At 44.9% G+C, this 27,394-nt stretch overlaps 3 protein-coding genes across 14 annotated transcripts in view; all 3 read right to left on the bottom strand.

The window, feature by feature from the left end:
- Nucleotides 1-12,398, bottom strand: part of LOC127908708 (serine-rich adhesin for platelets-like) — a 48,417-nt gene extending 36,019 nt beyond the window's left edge. Inside the window, exons 1-2 of the mRNA XM_052467827.1 lie at nucleotides 12,320-12,398; nucleotides 11,729-12,093 (exon numbers count right to left, since the gene is read on the bottom strand). The gene's annotated coding sequence lies outside the window, so the exon portion shown is untranslated. The remainder of the gene's footprint in view (nucleotides 1-11,728; nucleotides 12,094-12,319) is intronic.
- LOC127908704 (uncharacterized) overlaps nucleotides 1-27,394 on the bottom strand; it is a 47,681-nt gene that overhangs the window by 5,019 nt on the left and 15,268 nt on the right. The window lies entirely within an intron of this gene.
- Nucleotides 13,828-27,394, bottom strand: part of LOC127908721 (neurofibromin-like) — a 72,376-nt gene continuing 58,809 nt past the window's right edge. For 4 of the 7 annotated variants that reach the window (XM_052467868.1, XM_052467867.1, XM_052467870.1 and 1 more), the window contains exons 2-6: nucleotides 20,943-21,049; nucleotides 20,783-20,850; nucleotides 18,805-18,933; nucleotides 18,618-18,692; nucleotides 16,687-17,849 (exon numbers count right to left, since the gene is read on the bottom strand). In XM_052467868.1, coding sequence (XP_052323828.1) covers nucleotides 17,553-17,849; nucleotides 18,618-18,692; nucleotides 18,805-18,933; nucleotides 20,783-20,850; nucleotides 20,943-20,991 — 618 coding nt within the window. In that variant the 5' untranslated portion in view covers nucleotides 20,992-21,049 and the 3' untranslated portion in view covers nucleotides 16,687-17,552. The other 3 variants (XM_052467864.1, XM_052467865.1, XM_052467866.1) reach the window with 3 other exon arrangements.

The following is a 27,394-nucleotide window of genomic DNA, read 5'->3' as shown; positions in this document are numbered from 1 at the left end:
GACCTAGTGCCGTCTCCTCACCACGCGCTCTCACCACTGGTGTCCCCCAGGGCTCTGTTCTAGGCCCTCTCCTATTCTCGCTATACACCAAGTCACTTGGCTCTGTCATAACCTCACATGGTCTCTCCTATCATTGCTATGCAGACGACACACAATTAATCTTCTCCTTTCCCCCTTCTGATGACCAGGTGGCGAATCGCATCTCTGCATGTCTGGCAGACATATCAGTGTGGATGACGGATCACCACCTCAAGCTGAACCTCGGCAAGACGGAGCTGCTCTTCCTCCCGGGAAGGACTGCCCGTTCCATGATCTCGCCATCACGGTTGACAACTCCATTGTGTCCTCCTCCCAGAGCGCTAAGAACCTTGGCGTGATCCTGGACAACACCCTGTCGTTCTCAACTAACATCAAGGCGGTGGCCCGTTCCTGTAGGTTCATGCTCTACAACATCCGCAGAGTGACCCTGCCTCACACAGGAAGCGGCGCAGGTCCTAATCCAGGCTTACTGTAACTCGCTGTTGGCTGGGCTCCCTGCCTGTGCCAATAAACCCCTACAACTCATCCAGAACGCCGCAGCCCGTCTGGTGTTCAACCTTCCCAAGTTCTCTCACGTCACCCCGCTCCTCCGCTCTCTCCACTGGCTTCCAGTTGAAGCTCGCATCCGCTACAAGACCATGGTGCTTGCCTACGGAGCTGTGAGGGGAACGGCACCTCAGTACCTCCAGGCTCTGATCAGGCCCTACACCCAAACAAGGGCACTGCGTTCATCCACCTCTGGCCTGCTCGCCTCCCTACCACTGAGGAAGTACAGTTCCCGCTCAGCCCAGTCAAAACTGTTCGCTGCTCTGGCCCCCCAATGGTGGAACAAACTCCCTCACGACGCCAGGACAGCGGAGTCAATCACCACCTTCCGGAGACACCTGAAACCCCACCTCTTTAAGGAATACCTAGGATAGGATAAAGTAATCCTTCTCACACCCCCCCCCCACCCCAAAAGATTTAGATGCACTATTGTAAAGTGGCTGTTCCACTGGATGTCATAAGGTGAATGCACCAATTTGTAAGTCGCTCTGGATAAGAGCGTCTGCTAAATGACTTAAATGTAAATGTAATTAGCACAGTATGGAAGAAAGCCAGTGGCTTGTGAGAGTGTAGGCGACAGTAACACACTCCACCCACCCAGAGAGCAGCATTAGGCCAGAGGTGCGGAATGAACCTACTTGGTAGAGACAGTGACACACACTGCGTAGCTGTGGCGGGAACTCGCTGGAGGAGTTGATAATGGCCAGGAATTTTATTTTTTTAATTTTATTTCACCTTTATTTAACCAGGTAGGCTAGTTGAGAACAGGTTCTCATTTGCAACTGCGACCTGGCCAAGATAAAGCATAGCAGTGTGAACAGACAACAGAGTTACACATGGAGTAAACAATTAACAAGTCAGTAACACAGAGAAAAAAGGGAGTCTATATACAATGTGTGCAAAAGGCATGAGGAGGTAGGCGAATAATTACAATATTTCAGATTAACACTGGAGTGATAAATGATCAGATGGTCATGTACAGGTAAAGATATTGGTGTGCAAAAGAGCAGAAAAGTAAATAAATAAAAACTGTGGGGATGAGGTAGGTGAAAATGGGTGTGCTATTTACCAATAGATTATGTACAGCTGCAGCGATCGGTTAGCTGCTCAGCTAGCTGATGTTTGAAGTTGGTGTAGGAGATAAAAGTCTCCAACTTCAGCGATTTTCGCAATTTGTTGCAGTCACAGGCAGCAGACTACTGGAACGAAAGGCGGCCAAATGAGGTGTTGGCTTTAGGGATGATCAATGAGATACACCTGCTGGAGCGCGTGCTATGGATGGGTGTTGCCATCGTGACCAGTGAGCTGAGATAAGGCGGAGCTTTGCCTAGCATGGCCTTGTAGATGACCTGGAGCCAGTGGGTCTGGCGACGAATATGTAGCGAGGGCCAGCCGACTAGAGCATACAAGTCGCAGTGGTGGGTAGTATAAGGTGCTTTACTGACAAAACGGATGGCACTGTGATAAACTGCATCCAGTTTGCTGAGTAGAGTGTTGGAAGCAATTTTGTAGATGACGTCGCCGAAGTCGAGGATCGGTAGGATAGTCAGTTTTACTAGGGTAAGCTTGGCAGCGTGAGTGAAGGAGGCTTTGTTGCGGAATAGAAAGCAGATTCTTGATTTGATTTTCGATTGGAGATGTTTGATATGGGTCTGGAAGGAGAGTTTGCAGTCTAGCCAGACACCTAGGTACTTATAGGTGTCCACATATTCAAGGTCGGAACCATCCAGTGTGGTGATGCTAGTCGGGCATGCGGGTGCAGGCAGCGATCGGTTGAAAAGCATGCATTTGGTTTTACTAGCGTTTAAGAGCAGTTGGAGGCCACGGAAGGAGTGTTGTATGGCATTGAAGCTCGATTGGAGGTTAGATAGCACAGTGTCCAATGACGGGCCGAAAGTGTATACAATGGTGTCGTCTGCGTAGAGGTGGATCAGGGAATCGCCCGCAGCAAGAGCAACATCATTGATATATACAGAGATAAGAGTCGGCCCGAGAATTGAACCCTGTGGCACCCCCATAGAGACTGCCAGAGGACCGGACAACATGCCCTCCGATTTGACACACTGAACTCTGTCTGCAAAGTAATTGGTGAACCAGGCAAGGCAGTCATCCGAAAAACCGAGGCTACTAAGTCTGCCGATAAGAATATGGTGATTGACAGAGTCGAAAGCCTTGGCAAGGTCGATGAAGACGGCTGCACAGTACTGTCTTTTATCGATGGCGGTTATGATGTCGTTTAGTACCTTGAGTGTGGCTGAGGTGCACCCGTGACCGGCTCGGAAACCAGATTGCATAGCGGAGAAGGTACGGTGGGATTCGAGATGGTCAGTGACCCGTTTGTTGACTTGGCTTTCGAAGACCTTAGGCAGGGCAGGATGGATATAGGTCTGTAACAGTTTGGGTCCAGGGTGTCTCCCCTTTGAAGAGGGGGGATGACTGCGGCAGCTTTCCAATCCTTGGGGATCTCAGACGATATGAAAGAGAGGTTGAACAGGCTGGTAATAGGGGTTGCGACAATGGCGGATAGTTTCAGAAATAGAGGGTCCAGATTGTCAAGCCCAGCTGATTTATACGGGTCCAGGTTTTGCAGCTCTTTCAGAACATCTGCTATCTGGATTTGGGTAAAGGAGAACCTGGAGAGGCTTGGGCGAGGAGCTGCGGGGGCCGGAGCTGTTGGCCGAGGTAGGAGTAGCCAGGCGGAAGGCATGGCCAGCCGTTGAGAAATGCTTGAAGTTTTCGATAATCATGGATTTGTCGGTGGTGACCGTGTTCCCTAGCCTCAGTGCAGTGGGCAGCTGGGAGGAGGTGCTCTTGTTCTCCATGGACTTCAGTGTCCCAGAACTTTTGGAGTTGGAGCTACAGGATGCAAACTTCTGCCTGAAGAAGCTGGCCTTTCCTGACTGACTGCGTGTATTGGTTCCTGACTTCCCTGAACAGTTGCATATCGCGGGGACTGTTCGATGCCATTGCAGTCCGCCACAGGATGTTTTTGTGCTGGTCGAGGGCAGTCAGGTCTGGAGTGAACCAAGGGCTGTATCTGTTCTTAGTTCTGCATTTTTTGAACGGAGCATGCTTATCTAAAATGGTGAGGAAGTTACTCTTAAAGAATGACCAGGCATCCTCAACTGACGGGATGAGGTCAATGTCCTTCCAGGATACCCGGGCCAGGTCGATTAGAAAGGCCTGCTCACAGAAGTGTTTTAGGGAGCGTTTGACAGTGATGAGGGTGGTCGTTTGACTGCGGCACCGTAGCGGATACAGGCAATGAGGCAGTGGTCGCTGAGATCCTGGTTGAAGACAGCGGAGGTGTATTTGGAGGGCCAGTTGGTCAGGATGACGTCTATGAGGGTGCCCTTGCCTACAGAGTTAGGGTTGTACCTGGTGGGTTCCTTGATGATTTGTGTGAGATTGAGGGCATCTAGCTTAGATTGTAGGACTGCCGGGGTGTTAAGCATATCCCAGTTTAGGTCACCTAACAGAACAAACTCTGAAGCTAGATGGGGGGCAATCAATTCACAAATGGTGTCCAGGGCACAGCTGGGAGCTGAGGGGGGTCGGTAGCAGGCAGCAACAGTGAGAGACTTATTTCTGGAGAGAGTAATTTTCAGAATTAGTAGTTTGAACTGTTTGGGTATGGACCTGGAAAGTATGACATTACTTTGCAGGCTCTCTGCAGTAGACTGCAACTCCTCCCCCTTTAGCAGTTCTATCTTGACGGAAGATGTTATAGTTGGGTATGGAAATCTCTGAATTTTTGGTGGCCTTCCTGAGCCAGGATTCAGACACGGCAAGGACATCAGGGTTAGCAGAGTGTGCTAAAGCAGTGAGTAAAACAAACTTAGGGAGGAGGCTTCTGATGTTGACATGCATGAAACCAAGGCTTTTTCGATCACAGAAGTCAACAAATGAGGGTGCCTGGGGACATGCAGGGCCTGGGTTTACCTCCACGTCACCCGCGGAACAGAGAAGGAGTAGTATGAGGGTGCGGCTAAGGGCTATCAAAACTGGTCGCCTAGAGCGTTGGGGACAGAGAATAAGAGGAGCAGGTTTCTGGGCATGGTAGAATATATTCAGGGCATAATGCGCAGACAGGGGTATGGTGGGGTGCGGGTATGGCGGAGGTAAGCCCAGGCACTGGGTGATGATGAGAGAGGTTTTATCTCTGGACATGCTGGTTGTAATGGGTGAGGTCACCGCATATGTGGGAGGTGGGACAAAGGAGGTATCAGGGGTATGAGGAGTGGGACTAGGGGCTCCATAGTGAACTAAAACAATGATAACTAACCTGAGCAACAGTATACAAGGCATATTGACATTTGAGAGAGACATACAGCGAGGCATACAGTAACACAGTGGGTGAGACAACAGCTAATCAGCTAGCATAACAACAGCAGGTAAAATGGCATTGACTAGGCAACGGGCCCGACAGATAAAACAAACAAGCAGAATGGAGTACCGTGATTAATGGACAGGAAGAACCGGTCTGTAATCTGAAGAAGGTTCCACTGGTTCTCGTCAAGGTTCTCTGCATGTTCTAGTCTACAAAGAGGGGGGTGGAGAGGACAAAAAGAGACGGGGAAGAGAGAGAGAGGAAGGGGAAAGTCCGACAACTGTCATTCACGATTGAAATAAAGTCAATCATTGTGGTAAGAGATTTTAACAAAGTGTTAAGTACCTCAATGGACCGTAAAGGTAATCGCTCTACAAACTATCATCACCGTGCCCTTAAGGCAGGGGTGTCAAAGTCAAATGGACGGAGGGCCAAATAAAAAATTAGCTACAAGCCGAGGGGCCGGACTGTTCGAATGTTCATTGAAAATTTTTAAATGACGCATATAGTCTAGTGAACCTAATTGAACCTACTGAAAACCTAACAAATATATTCCAATATGATCAGATAAATAAAGCAATATTTTCTTATGGCTCTGTCAGTAATCTTTAATTTTCAACAGACACAAAAGACAAATTTCCTTTATATAAAAATCCCCATAACATGAACATTAAATGAAAGAAACCGGTATTCAAGGCACCATCAGTAGCCTATATTTTCTATTTTAGCAAAAGTGGGCTAAATTTACTTCAAAGAAAAAAACAATAATAGCAATTTTCTATCATCCACTCAACTGAAATATTTTTAAAATATAATTGGATTGAAATACAATAAAATAAAGTGCAAAAATCTATTAATCAAAAACAACACTTTGTTTAAGGAGAAGTAACATGCAGTGAAAACAAATATTAAACTTTAACTTTTAAACTTGAACTGAGTAAAAACTCTAAATATGTGATTGCACAGTAATGTTCACTTGTTTGAGGTTGAGGGTGATACTTGGTGGTGTCCCATCTTTTCCACAAGTTCATCAATGTTCGGGGTAAGGCTCTGAGCTGAGGAAATCCTCAGAATTGAGTGGAGGTGTTCAGCAGTAAGTCGACTTCTGTGTGATGTTTTGTTCAAGTTCATCAAAGAAAACAGTTGTTCACACAGGTATGTGCTGCCAAACATAGACAACGTTTGAGCAGCCTGGATGCGCAGCTGGGGCATTGTGTCGGGGAGGAAACGGGCGAACTCCGCAGCACCCACTGCCGCATATTTTGCCCTCAGTGCATCATTGCATTGGAGGTCAATCAACTCCATTTGGAGGTTTGGTGGTGAGCTTTCCACGTCAACAGCAAATGGGTTACCGAGCAGTTCCAACCTGCTTTTTTGTGCTTCAAAGTCAGCAAATCGGCGTCGAAAGTCAGCGGCAAGCATACCTATTTTATCAGCCAACTGTGCGCTCGGGAACGCACTGGTAGAGAGCTTCTCTTTCATGGTCTGGCAGCTGGGAAAGTGGCTCAAATTTTCTTTCCACATCTGCGTCTCCCACAGAGTCAGTTTGGTTTTAAATGCCTTCACTGTACTGTACATATCAGAGATGACACGATCCCGACCCTGCAGCTGCAAGTTCATTGCATTCAGATGACTCGTAATGTCACACAGAAAAGCCATTTCACACAGAAACATTTCGTCTCGGAGTTGTGTTGTGTCTTTCCCTTTGCTGTCCAAGAACAGACAAATCTCCTCACGAAGCTCGAAACATCTTTGAAGCACCTTTCCCTGGCTTAGCCATCGCACCTCTGTGTGATAAGGCAAATCACCATGCTCCGTTTCTAACTCCGTCAGAAATGCCTTGAACTGGCGGTGATTCAAACCTTTGGCTCTGATAAAGTTAACTGTGCGCGTGATGATGCTCATTACATGCTCCATTTTCAAGGCTTTACCGCACAACGCTTCCTGGTGTATGATACAATGATAAGCTGTCAGCTCACCTGTCGCGTTTTCCTCTTGCATCTTTTCCCGTATCTTCGCCACCAGTCCGCTCCTGTGTCCACACATCGCAGGTGCTCCGTCGGTTGTCAAACCCACGAGTTTTTCCCAAGGCAGCTCCATCTCATTTACACATCTTGACACCTCTTCATACAAATCATGCCCCGTAGTTGTGCCATGCATAGGACGTAAAGCCAAAAACTCCTCTGTCACGCTTAGGCTGGAGTCCACTCCGCGGATGAAAATTGACAACTGGGCAATGTCAGAAATGTCGGTGCTCTCATCCACAGCCAAGGAATATGCAATGAAATCTTTTCCCTTTTTCACAAGCTGCTCTTTTAGATTGATGGACAACTGGTCTACTCTCTCGGCAATGGTGTTTCTGCTCAGACTCACATTTAAAAAGAGTTGCCTTTTTTCTGGGCAAACTTCGTCACAAACTTTAATCATGCAGTTTTTGATGAAATCCCCTCCGTAAATGGCCGGGCTGATTTAGCGATCTCTTCTGCCAAAATAAAACTGGCCTTGACAGCAGCCTGGCCTTGTGATTTGGCTTTTTTGAACAGAGCCTGTCGAGATTTGAGGCCTCGTTTTAATTCCTCTGCCTTTTGTAGCCTTTGTTCCATGTCCATATTCTTGTTTTTGTCCGCGTGTTTCGTTTCATAATGTCGTCTCAGATTATACTCTTTCAGTACCGCCACACTTTCTCCACACAGAAGACACACAGGTTTTCCAGCTACCTCCGTGAACAAATACTCCGACTCCCACCTTGTTTGAAACCCCGGTTCTCAGTGTCCACCTTCCGTTTTGCCATTTTTGATGGGTATCTGAAAGTTAATTTTACTGTGATGCTGACAACTGCTGTGCCAATAAATATTGAAATGAAGCAGCCTACTGCTCGGTGCGTCACCGTTGCATTGTGGGAAATGTAGTATTGGTGCGTGTAAAAGATCTGCGGGCTGCCGGCTTGCTGCGGTCTGCGGGCCGGTTCTAATAATAAATCAAGATCATCCCAGGGGCCGTAAAAAACCTTCTCGCGGGCCGGATGTGGCCCGCGGGCCTTGACTCTGACATATGTGCCTTAAGGAAATCACAAATATTATGGACACATTAGAAATAGTGGCTATTTGGAGACTAAAAAACCCTGACCTAGTGAGATATACATGGAGGAGAGTTCATCAAGCTAGTCGTCTTGACTACTTTGTATCTTTCTCTCGTGCATAAAACGTTTTAAATAGGAGACGGAATGCGATCGGATCATCTAATTGGCGTTCACATAACTCTTATAGATTTTCCACGTAGACGGGATATTGGAAATTTAATCAAAGTTTACTGGAGGACAACTATTTAACTGAGACAAAATAATTTACAACTGAATTTTCAGCAAATCCCCTTATTGTTTCAGATACCTTTAAAATGTACCTTCTGAGGTCATTCAATTCATTATTCATCAATAATGAAAAAGAAGTTTCTGGCTAGAGACAAGACTAACAAGGGAAATCAATGAACTAACAGTACAGTTTTTTTTTTTTTTTTGCAGAAACTCGTTACTGAAGACGGGAGTCATCTATGATTCTCAGAATAATATTTCAAAAGAGGAAGCTAATTATTTTAGGCAGACGTTCTCTTTTCCGTCTCATCTTCTCCCACTGAATGAAGATTACGGTAAGGAATTCTTTACAAATAATATAAAAAATTGAAAATTAACAAATCAGATCAGTCCAAAGGCCAAATTACAGAGGAATAACTTTGAGGCTTTTAAATCCTTTCAGTCTGGAAAAACCCCAGGGCTTGATAGCATACCGGTAGAGGTATGTCAAACCGTTTTTGAGATACTAAAAGCGCCATTGTTTTAACTACTCCTATAGAAATGGTAGTCTGTTAGGTACTCAGCAGGAAGGTCTGATTTCTATATTATTAAAACAAGTCCCAGATGGCAAATATAAAGACCCAGTATACCTAAAAAACTGGAGGCCCCTTGCACTTAAATGTTGTAATGCAAACATACTAGCGAAATGCAATTAAATTGAGACAATTCTCCTATAAAATGGGTAAAAGAAATGTATAGCAACCCCAGGTGTAAAATAGTAAATAACGGCTACTCTCAGACTTTTGAATTGTCAAGAGGAGTTAAACAAGGGAGTCCACTGTCAACATATCTATTCGTTATGGCCATCGAAATGCTAGCTATTAAAATCAGATCCAATAACAACAGAGGATTAGAAATCCAAGGCTTAAAACAAAGGCTTAAAACAAAAGGTGTCCATGTATGGCGATGACTCAAGTTTTATATCAAGTCCGCAAGCTAGATCCCTGCAATGTCTCATTGAAGATCTAGATAACTTTTCTGGACTAAAACCTAACTATGATAAATGTACATTATTACGTATTGGATCTTTAAAAATACAACTCTTACATTACCCTGCAGTTTACCTATAAAATGGTCCGACAGTGAAGTAGACATACTTCGTATTCGTATCACAAAAGATATAAATTAGCTCTCCGCAATGAATTTCTATAGAAAAAAAATAGACAAGATCCTGCAACCATGGAGAGGTAAATAACTGTCTATTTATGAAGAAAAAAACTGTTCAACTCCTTCGACATATCTCAGTTTACTCACTTATGGCGCTGCCTACTCCTGACGATTTGTTTTTTAAATCATGAGCAATTTTTTTGGGTGTTATATCTGGGACACTAACTAGACAAAAAAAAGTGCCTATCTACAGTGGGGCAAAAAGTATTTAGTCAGCCACCAATTGTGCAAGTTCTCCCACTTAAATTACAGCCCCCCATCATTTTATCATGGGTACACTTCAACTATGACAGACAAAACTAGAGAAAAAAATCCTGAAAATCACATTGTAGGTTTTTAATGAATTTATTTGCAAATTATGGTGGAAAATAAGTATTTGGTCACCTACAAACAAGCAAGGTTTCTGGCTCTCACAGACCTGTAACTTCTTCTTTAAGAGGCTCCTCTGTCCTCCACTCGTTACCTGTAATGGCACCTGTTTGAACTTGTTATAAGTATAAAAGACACCTGTCCACAACCTCAAACAGTCACACTCCAAACTCCACTATGGCCAAGACCAAAGAGCTGTCAAAGGACACCAGAAACAAAATTGTAGACCTGCACGAGGCTGGGAAGACTGAATCTGCAATAGGTAAGCAGATTGGTTTGAAGAAATCAACTGTGGGAGCAATTATTAGGAAATGGAAGACATACAAGACCACTGATAATCTCCCTCAATCTGGGGCTCCACGCAAGATCTCACCCCGTGGGGTCAAAATGATCACAAAATCCCAGAACCACACAGGGGGCCTAGTGAATGACCTGCAGAGAGCTGGGACCATCAGTAACACACTACGCCGCCAGCAACTCAAATCCTGCAGTGCCAGACGTGTCCCCCTGCTTAAGCCAGTACATGTCCAGGCCCATCTAAAGTTTGCTAGAGAGCATTTGGATGATCCAGAAGAAGATTGGGAGAATGTCATATGGTCAGATGAAACCAAAATAGAACTTTTTGGTAAAAACTCAACTCGTCGTGTTTGGAGGAGAAAGAATACAGAGTTGCATCCAAAGCACACCATACCTACTGTGAAGCATGGCGGTGGAAACATCATGCTTTGGGGCTGTTTTTCTGCAAAGGGACCAGGACGACTGATCCGTGTAAAGGAAAGAATGAATGGGTCCATGGATCGTGAGATTTTGAGTGAAAACCTCCATCAGCAAGGGCATTGAAGATGAAACGTGGCTGGGTCTTTCAGCATGACAATGATCCCAAACACACCGCCCGGTCAACGAAGGAGTGGCTTCGTAAGAAGCATTTTAAGGTCCTGGAGTGGCCGAGCCAGTCTCCAGATCTCAACCCCATAGAAAATCTTTGGAGGGAGTTGAAAGTCCGTGTTGCCCAGCAACAGCCCCAAAACATCACTGCTCTAGAGGAGATCTGCATGGAGGAATACTAGTTGAGTGTATGTAAACTTCTGACCCACTGGGAATGTGAATAAATAAATAAAAGCTGAAATAAATCACTCTAGTATTATTCTGACATTTCACATTCTTAAAATAAAGTGGTGATCCTAACCTAAGTCAGGGAACTTTTACTCGGATTAAATGTCAGGAATTGTGAAAACTGAGTTTAAATGTATTTGGCTAAGGTGTATGTAAACTTCTGAATTATATTGTATAAAAGCACTCAACTTTCTTTTTTCTCTTTAGTTCATTCTCTTGGTTGTTGGTGCTTTGGGGGTTTCTTGGGGGTGGGGAATGGAATTAATTGTATTTTTGTTTTTCTTGGGGGGGAGGGGGTCTGTGGGAAGGGTATCAAATGGTTGAGGGACAGCTATTGGGGAACCTTGGGGGGGTTGGGCTTCACATTTTTTGGCCTGGTGGGAGATCTGTCAACGTGCCCTTGAGGAGGGATTTGACCATGGAGGCTTCTGTGTGTCGCTCTGAAAGTATATTGTATGTTTCAGATATTCAATTTAAAAAAATACTTTAAAAAAAGTCAGGATTGCCTGGGTAACTTCCATTTAAAAAGGTTACCCCCCAAAATTGCTCAAATCGACATGCTATCCTTTACCACCACACCAGGCTCCCACAGTCTAACTGGTGGAATGCTTCCGGTTAATGTTCCGACCTGGTTGTGTCCACCTCAAAGCTGATGTTGTGCCACTGTTAAGTAGAGGCTCCAGGAGCTTCTGTAGGTACGCCGCCCCGTAAACCTAACACAAAGAATTTCAACATTAAAATGCCTTTAAAATTGCAGGCTTGGTGCGAGTGCTTATACCATTTAAAATTGTCTGTATGGGAGAGAAATGTGGTTTTACCTTGAAACAGAAGGTCATGATTTTACTGGCCAGACTGTTGCCTCTGAAGAGAGTCTGCATGGAGTCAGCCAGCTCTACCTCCTTGGAGAACATATTCCACAGCAGCTGATACAGCAGGTGGCGAGAGTCAAACAGTGTCACCAACACACCGGCCAGCTCGTCCTGAAGAAGACACAGGAGGACACACTATGTTTCAACAACTACTGCCTCAAATTCTCATACTTGCACAGGGGTGGCAAACCCTTTTCCTGGAAAGCGACAGGACATGCAGGCGTTTGCTCCAGCCTTGCACTAACATGTCTGGATCTTAGTCAGAACCTCCATGAAGGTGGCCCGTGTCTGCAGGTCCTTATGGTAGCCCAAACCTGGAGAAGGGTGGATGGTGGGGGGAGGAGAGAGACGGATAGAGAGACAGAGCGACACAGGGGGCACAAGAGAAAGATTAAGGGTGGCAAAGGATACAGGGACATTATATTTGAGGTTTGATTGTTCATTTTGGAAGCTATGGTCCTTGGTAGATGGAAGGACTAACATTATAGCTTTCCTGGCACTATAAAAAGGCAGAGAAATACTACTGCTACAGTAGATCACCGATAGAGTGCATGAGTCCGCTGTCCACGTTGGCGTTGAGGTTGGACATGGCCAGGACAGTACAGTGTCTGAGGAGGCCAGGCGTCGAGACATGCCCCTCTTCCTCCCAACCACCGGCTAGCCATCATCCTCCACCTCACTGCAGTCATTCAGCAGGTTCATGAACAGGGTAAAGTACCTGGGTACAGGGGGTAAAGCAGGGTTCAGAACACTTAACAGGCAGTTTGAATTAAAATCATGTGCACATTTAAGTTAATGTATTCCTTTACTTCTATACAGAAAACACAGTTTATTTTGCGTGTGGAAATGTTACAGCATGCACAGTAAACAGAAAGCTGAAGAGCAGCAACAGATAACTAAGTCTCTCTGGATAAGCACGTCAGCTACATGACTAAAAGGTATAAGAGTGTATATGGGGCGGCAGGGTAGCCTAGTGGTTAGAGAGTTGGACTAGTAACTTAAAGGTTGCAAGTTCGAATCCCGAGCTGACAAGGTACAAATCTGTCGTTCTGCCCCTGAACAGGCAGTTAACCCACTGTTCCTAGGCCGTCATTGAAAATAAGAATTTGTTCTTAACTGACTAGTTAAATAAAAGGTATATGAGTAAAGCATGTTGTAGTTACTTGAGGAAGAGCTGGGACTTGAACTCCATCAGCTCCACCCCGTCTCCCTCCTCTGGCTGAAGAGGCAGGCCAGCTAACAGAGACACCGCCGCCTCCATACTGGCTTGGTCCAGGTCTCTGGTCAGACACTTGATATCGTCATCAGCAGCCTGGTTGGAGGTGCCCATCACCCAGTCTGTCAGGTACTCCACCAGCTTGTTCCTGGCAGATGTGGTGAGGGGTTGAATTAACAAAAATGATTGATTCTTGAAGAATATAAATGTCTCATGAGCTGTCGTACCCCATCAGAACTCAAAATATACACTTCTTTTACTCCAACGTTTATAAACTAAGTAAATGTAAACAAAACACTACATAGCCTCAACGCATTGTTAAAACTATCATTTTTATATCAGGTATGGTCATTCTATAGCTCTGTCTGTGAATTTGGGAGTGGTAATATTTCTCCAGACCAATCCAACTTTTTTAAATTGTTTGAACTGCTGACTGAAGCTTTAAGTAGCATTTAGCTAGTTTGGCTAGCGTTAAGCTAGAGTTTAGGTCTGTCCAGGAGGGAGTGCCGTCTCTGTCGCTCACCTGAACTTCATCTCCTGGCAGAAGGACAGGTCGTCTCGTCTCTCCATCATCACCTCCACCAGCTGGCACAGCTTGGTTTTCATCTGGATGGCATGCAACGTGTTGCCTAAGACAACGTGTTGCCTGTGTGTCGAAGAAGCTTCCGATGCTGTTCCTTAGCTTGTTGAAGAGCATGTGGTACAGGACCGGGCTGAGCTCCAGCCCCAGCAGCTCCTTGATGTTGGTGCGGACGTGTAGACCCACCCTCTCATGACCACATACCAGCAGGACCAGCAGGACCAGGGCGGTCCGGGAACCTGCCCAGGGGGTTTCAGTGGAGGAAGAGGAGGAGCAGGTGGCTGAGGCTCCAGCTGCAGAGACCTCACAGACGCCCACAGAGACCATAGAGTACTTGCGTTCGCTCATGGGGCCCATGGGGGGGGGGCTGTAGGTGGTGGGGCCACAGGGCTTGCTGCGCTGGGACAGACACACCCCACCCAGAGCACACAGGAAGCCTGTCATGTTGATCCACTCCTGCAGGGGGAGACAAATGGGGTAGAGTTTGGAGCAATGGTCCCTATATTATTATTTTTTATTAACAGTGAAACACACCCAAATCCTAAAATGTAAGTGCTCTTACCTGACCATCCTCCACCTTGTTTTTGGGAAAGTTCAGAATCTGTTTGGTGTCCTGCTCCCATTTTGCATGCGTGTCCTCCCATGCCTGGGGTGAGACATGGAAACAAGAAGGGACAAGTCACTAATACTGGAAGGATGTAAGCAAGGATAAACTGTATTTTATGCTTCTTTATTCTTTCACAACTCAGTATTTCCTGCAGTGGGGTGCTCTATCCTTCTCAACAAGGCCATCACTCTCTTCTGCAGGGTGAAACGTCCTACCAAACAGAGAAACAAGTAGCGGAGTCACTGTCTGAAACCGTTGGTCTTTTTAGTGACTCTCAGAGCATGTTATAGTGGTGTTCAAAACATAGTGTTTTTACTGACCGGTGGCCATTATGTTGCTGACGGAGGCGAACTCTGTGAAGGTGGCGTAGTTGGGCAGGATGATCTGGACGAGCACCTCGTTAGCGGAACAGTGGATGTCAGCCTCCTCACACAGGTGTCTGAAGCAGGACATGGCCACCAGCACGGCCTCGGTGTCAGGGCTCCACAGAAACATGTATAGACACACCTCCAGTTTGGTCTGGGCCTGTCTGCAGATGGGGATTCCACTGCCCTGCGTGGCACACTCCTGGGCGAGCAGAGGGAGTTAGACACGTCCAACACACATTTAGACATGTCCAACACGTGTATTTGACTTGTATAACTGCAAAACACTCCGGACGGTTTTCCAGACCTAAGCTAGTCCTAGACTTAAACATTATTTTGAATGGAAATTCTCTATTGAAAGTGCTTCTTAGTTCAGAACTAGGCTTAATCTGCGTCTGGGAAACTAGCCCTCAATGGTTATTCTGATGTGAGGTTAGAGTCCCTGACCTCACCTTGTTCTTTAGGAGGAACTTGTTCCTGCAGATAAGGATCTCCCTCAGCCACTTCAACACCTCTGTACTGTTCACCATCTGGTGACCAATCAGCTTCTTGCAGATCAGGAAGAGAACTAGGGAGCTGCAATGGGATAGGCCAGTGTTGGAGCCCAATGGAATCTCAACACACACCCCTAAAGACTGGGACTACTACTTAATCCATGACCAGTGTGTCTGTCTACATGGATTATCTCTGGACTGAAAAGCCCCCAGAACTAAACCATGTCCTTGTACCTGATGTCCCAGAAGGTTTCAATGGGGGCCTGAGGGTTCCACAGCTCAATAGTCTCAGGCAGGTGCAGCACCAGCAGAGCCTGGGCAGGGAGAGAGAGACAGATAGGGAGAAATATGCCTTACTTGAAGTTGATAATTCAATGCTAGGGAATAGAACTGAAGTGGACAGAATGAGAAAGAATAAAGAAGCAGAGTAGATGGAGTGAGAGTAAGGGAGAGAAGGAGTGTGAACTGACCTCCATGGCCTCCTGGGAAAGCTGGGATGTACTGACCAAGAGCACCAGCTGCACCAGGCCTGCGATCAGCTCTGCGTCTCCTGAGCCTGCTTCCCTGGGTTCTACAACACACACAATGTCAAACATGCATGTATGGGTGAACGCAAGGGCGGAGAGGAAATCGAACCACACACATAAGTGGAAGGGAGGGTGATTAACTATTCAAACAGAACCAAGGGACATTGTCTCAGTATATACAGTGGAAGTCAGAAGTTTACATACACCTTAGCCAAGTACATTTAAACTCAGTTTTTCACAATTCCTGACATTTAATCATAGTAAAAAGTCCCTGTTTTAGGTCAGTTAGGATCACCACTTTATTCGGTCATTATGGCCAAACAGTTCTATTTTTGTTTCATCAGACCATAGGACATTTCTCCAAAAGTACGATCTTTGTCTCCGTGTGCAAACCGTAATCTGGCTTTTTTATGGCGGTTTTGGAGCAGTGGCTTCTTCCTTACTGAGTGGCCTTTCATGTTCTGTCAATATGGGACTCATTTTACTGTAGATATAGATACTTTTGCATCGGTTTCCTCCAGCATCTTCACAAGGTCCTTTGCTGTTGTTCTGGGATTGATTTTCAGTTTTCGCACCAAAGTACGTTCATCTCAAGGAGACAGAACGCGTCTCCTTCCTGAGCGGTATGACGGCTGCGTGGTCCCATGGTGTTTGTACTGTTTGTACAGATGAATGTGGTACCTTCAGGCACAATTTTCCAAGCTCTTTAAAGGCACTGTCAACTTAGTGTATGTAAACTTCTGACCCACTGAAATTGTGATACAGTGAATTATAAGTGAAATAATCTGTCTGTAAACAATTGTTGGAAAATGACGTGTGTCATGCACAAAGTAGATGTCTTAACCGACTTGCCAAAACTATAGTTGGTTAACAAGAAATTTGTGGAGTGGTTGAAAAACTAATTTTAATGACTCCAACCTACGTGTATGTAAACCTCAGACTTCAACTGTATGTGGTGGTTGGTGTCAGACTTACGTGCAGCATGAGTTTGGGGTCAGCATGGATGAGTTTGACCAGAGCGAGGAGGAGGCACTTGTAGCTGCGTGTATCCAGGTCTGTGGTTCTCTTTGAACTTAAGGCTGGTGGTCATTTCATCTTTAAATGACAGAGTCTGTCAGAGAGAGAAGTTGTAAATTTAGGTGTAGCTAATACATACTTTTCCTAAGAGGTTCGCTTACACAGGAAAACAAAAGGTGTTTCAAACGATTGGTGTGAAAGTGAGTGTGAATGTGTGTGTAGTCCCTTTCTCACCGGCGTCATGCTTAGTGGGGCATGTTGTGACGGCCCTGAATTTTTCTGAACAGTCTCAGTGCAGCTCCTTCCAATAGGACGCTTTCCCTTTAATTCCTGATTAAATAGCCAGCATCAGCTGCACAAAAGTGGGGTTGTGATGGAGACGTGAATGAGGATGTGTTCAACCCTCAGTTCCCGAAGCTTCTCTATTCCGTTTGTTTTGTTGCCGTTAAACGTGTGTTTTGTAGCCTAAGAGAGTTTACCCAGGATCGGATCCACTCTTTGCGGCCGTGGACTACACCCCTCTGTTCTTCGTGGCCTTTCTCCGCTGGAGATCTATTGGCGGATTGGATTGTCTGACTGACCGACTGACTACCACCTTTTTGTATACAGTATTTCATTTGTTTTGATGTGAGGTATACTGTGATGATTTATGTAGTTAGTTGTAGTTGAGGACTTAGTAAGAGTTGATACGCTTTAAAGTTCTGTGGTAAAATTATTGTTATATTGATTGTGTTTAGTACTGGGTTTACGCTACACTGAATGAACGGACAAACATTGCGTGACAAAAGTCACTTGAGTTCACTGAACTCCTTTACCGGGCTGGACTCTTTTTAGGCCCGAGGTACAGGACATTTCTGGAGGAACCAGAACTCATTGTGATATTATTATATGTGTGTGTGTAATCATTGTTGTTGCTAATACAACCCACGCAAAAGAATATAGTTGTTTTGAAGTTCTTCCCAATGTTTTAAGGGTTTATGAAAAGTTTATTTCCATCCTGACTTTTACATAAGTCCTTTGTATTGGTGTAGACTTGACGGACCAGATGGGACTCAATCCCACCCAAACTAAAAGGAGAAACCAATGTTCTCTCTGGTAGGCACGACCTACCTGGCACCCCTATAAATAATAACCTCAAGTCAAAACCGTTACAATGTGTGTGAAGGCCTTGCATCAATCGGCTCAGAGTGTCTGAGAACATCAGTCGCAGCTCTCCAGAGTAGCAGTACACTGCATCAATCTTAGGCCACCAGTCCAGATCAGACTAAAGGATGAAGAGGATAGCCTCCAGTATTTATGCTGCAGTAGTTTGTGTCGGGGGGCGAGGGTCAGTTTTTTATATCTGGAGTACTTCTCCTGTCCTATTCGGTGTCCTGTGTGAATCTAAGTGTGCGTTCTCTAATTCTCTCCTTCTCTCTCTCTCGGAGGACCTGAGCCCTAGGACCATGCCCCAGGACTACCTGACATGATGGCTCCTTGCTGTCCCCAGTCCACCTTGCCATGCTGCTGCTCCAGTTTCAACTGACCTGAGCCCTAGGACCATGCCCCAGGACTACCTGACATGATGACTCCTTGCTGTCCCCAGTCCACCTGGCCATGCTGCTGCTCCAGTTTCAACTGTTCTGCCTTACTATTATTTGACCATGCTGGTCATTTATGAACATTTGAACATCTTGGCCATGTTCTGTTATAATCTCCACCCGGCACAGCCAGAAGAGGACTGGCCACCCCACATTGCCTGGTTCCTCTCTCGGTTTCTTCCTAGGTTTTGGCCTTTCTAGGGAGTTTTTCCTAGACACCGTGCTTCTACACCTGATTTGCTTGCTGTTTGGGGTTTTAGGCTGGGTTTCTGTACAGCACTTTGAGATATCAGCTGATGTACGAAGGGCTATATAAATAACATTTGATTGATTGATTGAAGATCATTAATATTGCACTGCTGTGGGAAAGGCCAATGAGAACAGCACGGTCGTATCAAATGTACTTCGACTGAACTTGGTAGGAAGTAGTAGTGGAGACGGTACAAACTTACATTGGTGATGATTCTGTGCAGGGAGTTGACCAGGACAAAGTGAAAGGTAGAGGGGGAGGCGGAGGCCAAACAGACCTGAAGAGATTGTCTTTATTAATGTTTCGTCAAAAAAGCCGCTTTGACACCGAGGTATCATTAAGACATGGTCTGCACATTTTCTGCCAATGCGCTGAGCAGACTGACTGACCTTAAAGTGCTGATTGTTGTGAGGGTTGATACGGAAACAGGAGACGAAGCAGTCGATCATGAGGTCCACGTCTGCGTTCTGGCTGCCTGCCCCGCGAGAGAAGGACTTGGTGGGGTTGAAGAGCAGGGCCTGATGGGATAGATAAGTGTCTGTATGTGACCGTCTGCAATATTCCAAATGAACCAATTAACCCTTACGCAAGGGGCTTTGTGAAGGTCTGAAAGGATTGGATAGGTATTAGCAAAATGGTCATAGCTCCATAGCGGTAGCACTAGCACAAAAGTTGCACTATAAAAGTCTAAGGGGTAGCCATAGGCATATCAAACTGAAAACGTTTTCACAAAAACCTAGTGTTGAATAAACATGAAGGAGTTGAAGTGTTTCCATTATCCATTTAGGCAAATTGCACATGAATAATATGGCGACAGCCTAGATTCCCTCCCAGCCATCTGTCTCATGTCTCAGGTAGCCCACAAAGGCCAGCATGGATAGAGCGCAAGAATGTACTAATCTGCCATAGTCTAATAATTCCTACGTGCCAATTTATTGTCATGGTGAACCTTGCACTGCAGTTGATCTGAAATAATGGGATAGTAAAACTTGCATAGTGCTCTGCGTACCGTCAACACTATTCGGCAATCAACATTTATTTGAAAAACATTGCTTCTATCATCATTTGTAGCAATAAAGAAAGTTTTAAAAAATGGTGTCAATCTTTAGAGCATTTTTCCTATAGCTGCCATTTCATTACACATTTCAATGTTTTTTCCAATAAACCTGCATCAATGGAAACCTGCATCAATGGAAACCTGCATCAATGGAAACCTGCATCAATGGAAACCTGCAACCTGTCATGTCCTCAAAGTGGAAAATTGTATTTTAAACATTTCACCAGCAGCCAAGAGGTGGCAGTAGTGAATACCATGAATAATACACTACATGTTCAATGGTATGTGGACACCTGCTCGTCAAACATCCCATTCTAAAATCATGGGCATTAATAAGGAGTTGGTCCCCCTTTGCTACAATAACAGCCTCCACTCTACTGGGAAGGCTTTCCACTAGATGTTCAAACACTGCTGCGGAAACTTGATTCCATTCAGCTGCAAGAGCATTAGTGAGGTTGGGCACTGATGTTGTGCGATTAGGCCTGGCGCGCAGTCGGCGTTCCAATTCATCCCAAAGGTGTTCGATGGGGTTGAGGTCAGGGCTCTGTGCAGGCCAGTCAAGATCTACCACACCGGTCTCAACAAACCATTTCTGTATGGACCTTGCTTTGTGCATGGGGGCATTGTCATGCTGAAACAGGAAAGGGCCTTCTCCAAACTGTTGCCACAAAGTTGTAAGCACAGAATCGCCTAGAATGTCATTGTAAGCTGTAGAGTTTAGATTTCCCTTCACTGGAACTAAGGGGCCTAGCCTGAACCATGAAAAACAGCCACAGACCATTGTTCCTCCTCCACCAAACTGTACACTTGACACTACGCATTGGGGCAGGTAGCATTTTCCTGGCATCCACATGCAGATTTGTCAGTCGGACTGCCAGATGGTGAACCGTGATTCATCACTCCAGAGAACACGTTTCCACTGCTCCAGAGTCCAATGGTGATGAGCTTTACACCACTTCAGCCGACGCTTGCCAGTGTGCATGGTGATCTTAGGCTTGTGTGCGTCTGCTCGGCCCAACATCAGTTTTTGTGCTGACGTTGCTTCCAGAGGCAGTTTGGAACTCGGTAGTGAGTATTGCAACCAAAAACAGGCAAGTACACTACGCACTTCAGCACTCAGTGGTCCCATTCTGTGAGCTTGTGGCCCATCACTTCACGGCTCACCGGTCAGCAACTGGTGTGGCTGAAATAGCCAAAACCACTCATTTGAAGGGGTGTCCACATACCTTTGGCCATGTAGTATATAATAATACACCAACTTCATAAACACAAAACAGCAGCACTGAATATAGATATATTGGTGCACAAACCTTTTCCAAACTGTTAATGACGGCAAGTTGGGCAGGTTTCTTCAGGGCTTTGAATTTTAATACCGTTTCTGAGAGGATGTAGTAAAAAGTAATAGAGTATTAGCAAAAACTATTTAAAAACGAGTATGACAAACAAGGAATTGAGTGAGTGTGTAGCTACCTTGGAGCAGTCTTTTAAGTTTGGAGCAGTCCACGTTGATGTACTGCATGAGCTCTATATTGTGCACATCCACAGTGTCTTCTGAGCAGACTGTCAGCTCCTGCAACCTGAGGGAGAACACAATGGATAAGGACTCTCAGACACTGCCATAGAACAAGTTCGTCCAGTCAAACATGACATGCAGAGATATAATTCTACCAGTTTCTCAGGAGAAAGGAGGGAAAGAAGAGGGGGTGGAAGAGAGGGAAAAGAGGACAGCCTTGTAGAGGCTGTAACCCTGTGGCACCCCCATAGAGACTGCCAGAGTTCCGGACAATGGGCCCTCCGATTTGACACACTGAACTCTGAGAAGTAGTTGGCGAAACAGGCAAGGCGGTCATTTGAGAAACCAAGGCTATTGAATCTGCCGATAAGAATACAGTGATTGACAGAGTCGAAAGCCTTGGCCAGGTCGATGAAGACGGCTGCACAGTATTGTCTCTTATTGATGGCGGTTATGATACCGTTTAGGACGTTGGGTGCACCTCAGCCACGCTCTCGACCAGCTCAGAAACCGGATTGCATAGCGGAGAAGGTACGGTGGGATTCGAAATGGTCGGTGATCTGTTTGTTCACTTGGCTTTCGAAGACTTTAGAAAGGCATGGATATAGGTCTATAACAGTTTGGGTCTAGAGTGTCTTCCCCTTTGAAGAGGGGGATGACAGCAGTCACTTTCCAATATTGAGGAATCTCAGATGATACGAAAGAGGTTGAAGTTTGAGGTTGGCGGCGGATACTTTTCGGAATAAAGGGTCCAGATTGTCCAGCCCAGCTGATTTGTAGGGAAAAAAAATCATAATTGGTCGACCTCTACTTATAACTGGAACCTCCATCAGAGCTAGTTAGCTACGAGCTATTTTGCAGCTCTTTCAGAACATCAGCTGTCTGGATTTGGGTGAAGGAGAAGCAAGGGGTTTGGGCCAGTTCCTGCGGGGGGTGCAGAGCTGTTGGCTAGGGTAGCCAGGTGGAAAGTATGGCCAGCCGTAGAGAAATGCTTATTGAAATTCTCGATTATCGTGGATTTATCAGTGGTGACAGTGTTTCCTAGCCTCAGTGCAGTGGGCAACTGGGAGGAGGTGCTCTTATTCTCCATGGACTTTACAGTGTCCCAAAACTTTTTGGAACTAGCCTAACTAACCAACTGTGTGAGTATTTTGGTTCCTGATTTTCCTGAAAAGTTGCATATCGCGCGGACTATCCGATGCCAGTGCAGGACGCCACAGGATGTTTTTGTGCTGGTCAAGGGCAGTCAAGTCTGGAGTGAACTAATGGCTATAGCTGTCATTAGTTCTAAATTTGAAAGGGGCATGCTTATTTAAGATGACTACCTCTACTGACGGGACAAGTCGTGATGGATCGGCGGGGCTCCGTGTCGACAAAGGGTCCAGGCCAATTGGCAAGAGAGGTATTGTAGTTGGTGTACTTTGTTTACTAGCCGGGAGATGGGCCTAGCTCGAGGCTAACTGGTACATGCTTCTGGACAATAGTTACTCGGTAGCAGCTAGCTAGCTGCAATGATCCAGTGTAATGTTCCAGAGCTTGCGGCAGGATTCCGGTGATATCGTGGAGGAAAAAAAAGCAGTCCAATATGCTCAGGGCTGATATCACGCTGTGCAAACTGGCAGGTATTATATGGGCTAAAGTGTCTGGTGTCTGAGCTATAGGTAAAGACCGCTAGCAGTGGCTAACAATGACTAAATAGCTCGTAGCTAACTAGCTCTGATGGAGGTTCCAGTTATAAGTAGAGGTCGACCAATTATGATTTTTCAACGCCGATACCGATTAAAATCAGACGATTTTTATTGATTTATTTGTAATAATGACAATTACAACAATACTGAATGAACACTTATATTAACTTAATATAATACATCAATAAAAATCAATTTAGCCTCAAATAAATAATGAAACATGTTCAATTTGGTTTAAATAATGCAAAAACAAAGTGTTGGAGAAGTAAAAGTGCAATATGTGCCATGTAAAAAAAGCTAACGTTTAAGTTCCTTGCTCAGAACATGAGAACATATGAAAGCTGGTGGTTCCTTTTAACATGAGTCTTCAATATTCCAAGGTAAGAGGTTTTAGGTTGAAGTTAATGTAGTATTTATTGGACTATTTCTCTCTATACCATTTGTATTTCATATACCTTTGACTATTTGATGTTTTTATAGGCACTATAGTATTGCCAGTGTAACAGTATAGCTTCCATTCCTCTCCCCGACCTGGGCTCGAACCAGGAACACATTGACAACAGCCACACTCGAATTACCCATCGGTCCACAAAAGCCACGGCCCTTGCAGAGCAAGGGAATAACTACTCAAGTCTCAGAGCAAGTGACTTTTGAAACACTATTAGCGAACCCCGCTAACTAGCTAGCAATTTCACCTCGGTTACACCAGCCATTAGGCTGATAGGCTTGAAGTCAGAAACAGCGCTGTGCTTGCGAAGAGCTGCTGGCAAAACGCACGAAAGTGCTGTTTGAATGAATGCTTATGAGCCTGCTGCTACCTACCATTGCTCAGTCAGACTGCTCTATCAAATCATAGACTTAATTATAACATAATAACACACAGAAATACGAGCCTTAGGTCATTAATATGGTCGATTCAAACCATCTCGAAAACAAGACGTTTATTCTTTCAGTGAAATACGGAACCCGTATTTTATCTAACGGGTGATCCACACGTCTAAATATTCTTGTTACATTGCACAACCTTCAATGTTATGTCATAATTACGTACAAATTAGTTCGCAATGAGCCAGGTTGCCCAGTGCATATACCCTGACTCTGCGTGCAATGAACACAAGAGAAGTGACACAATTTCACCTGGTTAATATTGCATGCGAACTTGGATTTCTTTTAGCTAAATATGCAGCTATATATGCAGGTTTAAAAATATATACTTCTGTGTATTGATTTTAATAAAGGCATCGTGTTTATGGTTAGGCACAGTCGTCAACGATTGTGCATTTGCGAAAATGCGCTTTTGTAAAATCATCCCCCAGCGTTGCATCAATTATATGCAACACAGGACACGCTGCTAGATAAACTAGTAATATCAACCATGTGTAGTTAACTAGTGATTATGATTTATTGTTTTTTATAAAATAAGTTTAATGCTAGCTAGCGACTTACCTTGGCTTCTACTGCATTCGCGTAACAGGCAGTTGTGGAGTGCAACGAGAGGCAGGTGGTTAGAGCGTAGGACTAGTTAACCGTAAGGTTGCAAGATTGTATCCCCGTGCTGACAAGGTGAAAATCTGTCGTTCTGCCCCTGAACAAGGCAATTAACCAACCGTTCCTACGACGTCATTGAAAATAAGAATGTGTTCTTAACTGACTTCCCTAGTTAAATAAAGGTATAAAATGTTTCATTAAAAATCTAATCGGGGCCCAAAAATACCGATTTCGGGTTGTTATGAAAACTTGAAATCGGCCCTAATTAAATCGGCCATTCTAGTTATAAGCAGATCCGTACCACATTGAGTGAGGCGGGTTGCAGGAAGGTATATTTAATTTGAAAATGGAAAAAAAGAGATTCAATTATTTCAATGTATTCAAAAAATAAATGAATATTTACACGGGACAAAAACAAACACATCTGGGATCTTGTATGCAGAGCACATCAAGCTTGGAATGTTCATGAGCCATAAGCAGCAGCACAGTTGAGAAGTGAGCTTTTCTGAATGGAGCACTCCTCCTTGATGTGGCTCTGGCTCTCCTTCAGGCCCCGGCATAGTCGTGGGGCAACAGAGCCAGGATGTTGTTAGCCTCGATTTCCACTTCCAGACTTGCCCAACAGCCCAGTGATGAACAAGGCTTGGGAGCATGGTAAATGGAGACTACACTGTTGTAGGCCTAATCATGGTTGAGGAAACAGTTAGGTTCAGACATGCATCCATTCTAAGGAAGAGCCTCATGGCCTAGGACTGCTTACTAGCTGGATCCTGTCTACCACTGGGGCCCCTCGGGAGAAACTTTGGCCTGGGAATGAAAGTCCCAAGATAGGGGGTAGGAGAATAGTCAGGCTTCTGAACCTCAGCCCACAGTCCAATCCCTGCGTCATATCTTTCTGGGCTGATGCTGTGATGACTAATACTACTAGGTTGAGATTATTATTTCTCATTAATCTCGTACATCACATTGGCATCCACCAACCTCTCTCTTCCTTTCTGTGGTAGCTTTTTGACATACATTTTTTGGGTTGTAATGCAGGGATTCTGAAGTTGCATACAACTGTGACTTATTGTAGACTTATTGTAGACTTATTGTTCAGAATACTTTCATTGTTTCTGGACACTGGGTAGGTTTTTGGGCAAAATAAGCAAGGTTCACACAGAAAATATGATTCTGACTATGAAATCCACCCTGATAAAGCCAACACATGCAATCCTATGACTTAGAGGCTTCTAAATGGTCTTAACAACACGAGGCGGATTTAATCCCTTATTACACTTTCATCAAACTGTAATAATCCGAGCAGAGCTGCTAAGCCGGAGTACAATCACCATCTGAGTACAATCACCACTCTGTGCTACAGAATCCCTCCGTAGCCTCTGAAACCCAAGGCCCAGATCCTACCCAAACTGCACAAAAAGTGCTGATATTCCATTTCAAAAGTCTGTACTGGAGTTGAGGGCAGTTGCACAGTGTGCCATGGCACTTAAGCATGTTTAGGTTAAATACAAACCACTGCATGTAGAACAGCTTTCACACAAAGGAGTTTAAAGAAGGTGACGAGTTTCTGGCAGCACTGCTTGCACTGCAGCAAGAACCATTTGTTTCAGTCCCTTTGGAGGTGGTCTTTGACAACCAAAACAGACAAAGCTTAGTTTGGATAAAATTGAGACCCAGAGCTGATTTACAGACATACCAGCTCTCAAGCAACAACAAACTCTCCATCAAGTCAGCTGGAGCATTTTAAAATGTTGATCTTACAATTTGATAATGTTGACTGATAATGACTTCTGATGAGATATAGTTAGGGGCAACAGACAGTGTAAAAACTATTGATGGACTGGCTAGACTACATAACCCAATGTTTCACACATTCAACCTCAAGTTCATTAGTGGAATCTTTGGCACCCTTAAAGGATACTGTAGCAGTACTGTACAGTAGTATATGCCACTGCCTGTTCACACCGCTATCATCCAAAAGGCGAGGTCAGTACAGGTGATTTAAAGCTGGGACAGAGAGATTGAAAACCAGCTTCTATCTCAAGGCCATCAGACTGTTAAATAGCCATCACTAACTCAGAGAGGCTGCTGCCTACACTGAGACGCAATCACTGGATACTTTAATAAATGGATCACTAGTCACTTAAAATAATTTTACTTTAATGATGTTTACATATCTTGCATTGCTCACGTCACATGTACATACGGTATTTTATACCATCTACTGCACCTTGCCTATGCCGCACGGCCATCGCTCATCCATATACTTATATGTACATATTCTCATTCACCCCTTTAGATGTGTGTGCATTAGGTAGTTGTTGGGGAATTGTTAGATATTACTGCACTGTCAGAACCAGAAGCATTTCGCTACACTCGCATTAACATCTGCTAACCATGTGTATGTGACCAATAAAATTTAATTCGGTGTACCTGTAGTCTTCAGTCATTGTACAAATGCTAGTCAGCATTGGCTATCATCATTACCTCTTAACTTCATACACACTGCATGCAGAGATCTAAAAAATTGTATCCACGAATTCATCCAACTCTGGGTAATAAGAAAAACTTAACTGCCAGAAACTTGTAGTTGGGCGAGCCTTGTAGACTGCTGCTGTGGTGACCACAAACACCTAAACACGCTCAAATATTGGATTGAGACAAACTCACACTATGTATATCATAATTTAAGGATGTGGTAATTATGTAAGTAGATATTTAACAAAAAACGGATGTCTGTCAATTTGTACGGATCCATGTTGTTTTTGATCTTATTGTAGCGACCTGCACAGACAGCTGTGTGTTATGTGTTAGGCTAGGAGGTGGTTGTGTTGTACTGACCAGTACCCGGTGTTCGCGGGGTCCGACATGTCAATCAACCTGCTATCTGCCAATCACGGGAATGCCTGGAATGTTCTGATGCCGGGCATCCTGGTGGTTGGCGGAGTGGCGTGGAGGGGGGTTGGGCAGGGGGGTGGAGCATTGGAAGTTAAGACCAGGTTCAGCTTTTTGTTCTCTCTCTCTTACGTCTGGACTTCACAAGAGAAGGTCACGTTTGGCTTGTGGGTTATCTGTCATCTATTTGGCGTGTGCTACGGCCCAAACAGTAGCCTGTGTAAAGTTGGTTTAATAAACCGTCAATGCGCAAACTCAAGCCTCTGTCTGGACAATTGTTCATTTATGATCTAGTCAGGTCATTACATTGGTGTCAGAAGTAAAAACGTTGATACAAG

This window comes from Oncorhynchus keta, chromosome 18, assembly GCF_023373465.1.
Source record: "Oncorhynchus keta strain PuntledgeMale-10-30-2019 chromosome 18, Oket_V2, whole genome shotgun sequence".
Lineage (NCBI taxonomy): Eukaryota > Metazoa > Chordata > Actinopteri > Salmoniformes > Salmonidae > Oncorhynchus > Oncorhynchus keta.
This window is presented reverse-complemented; position numbering and strand designations above follow the sequence as displayed.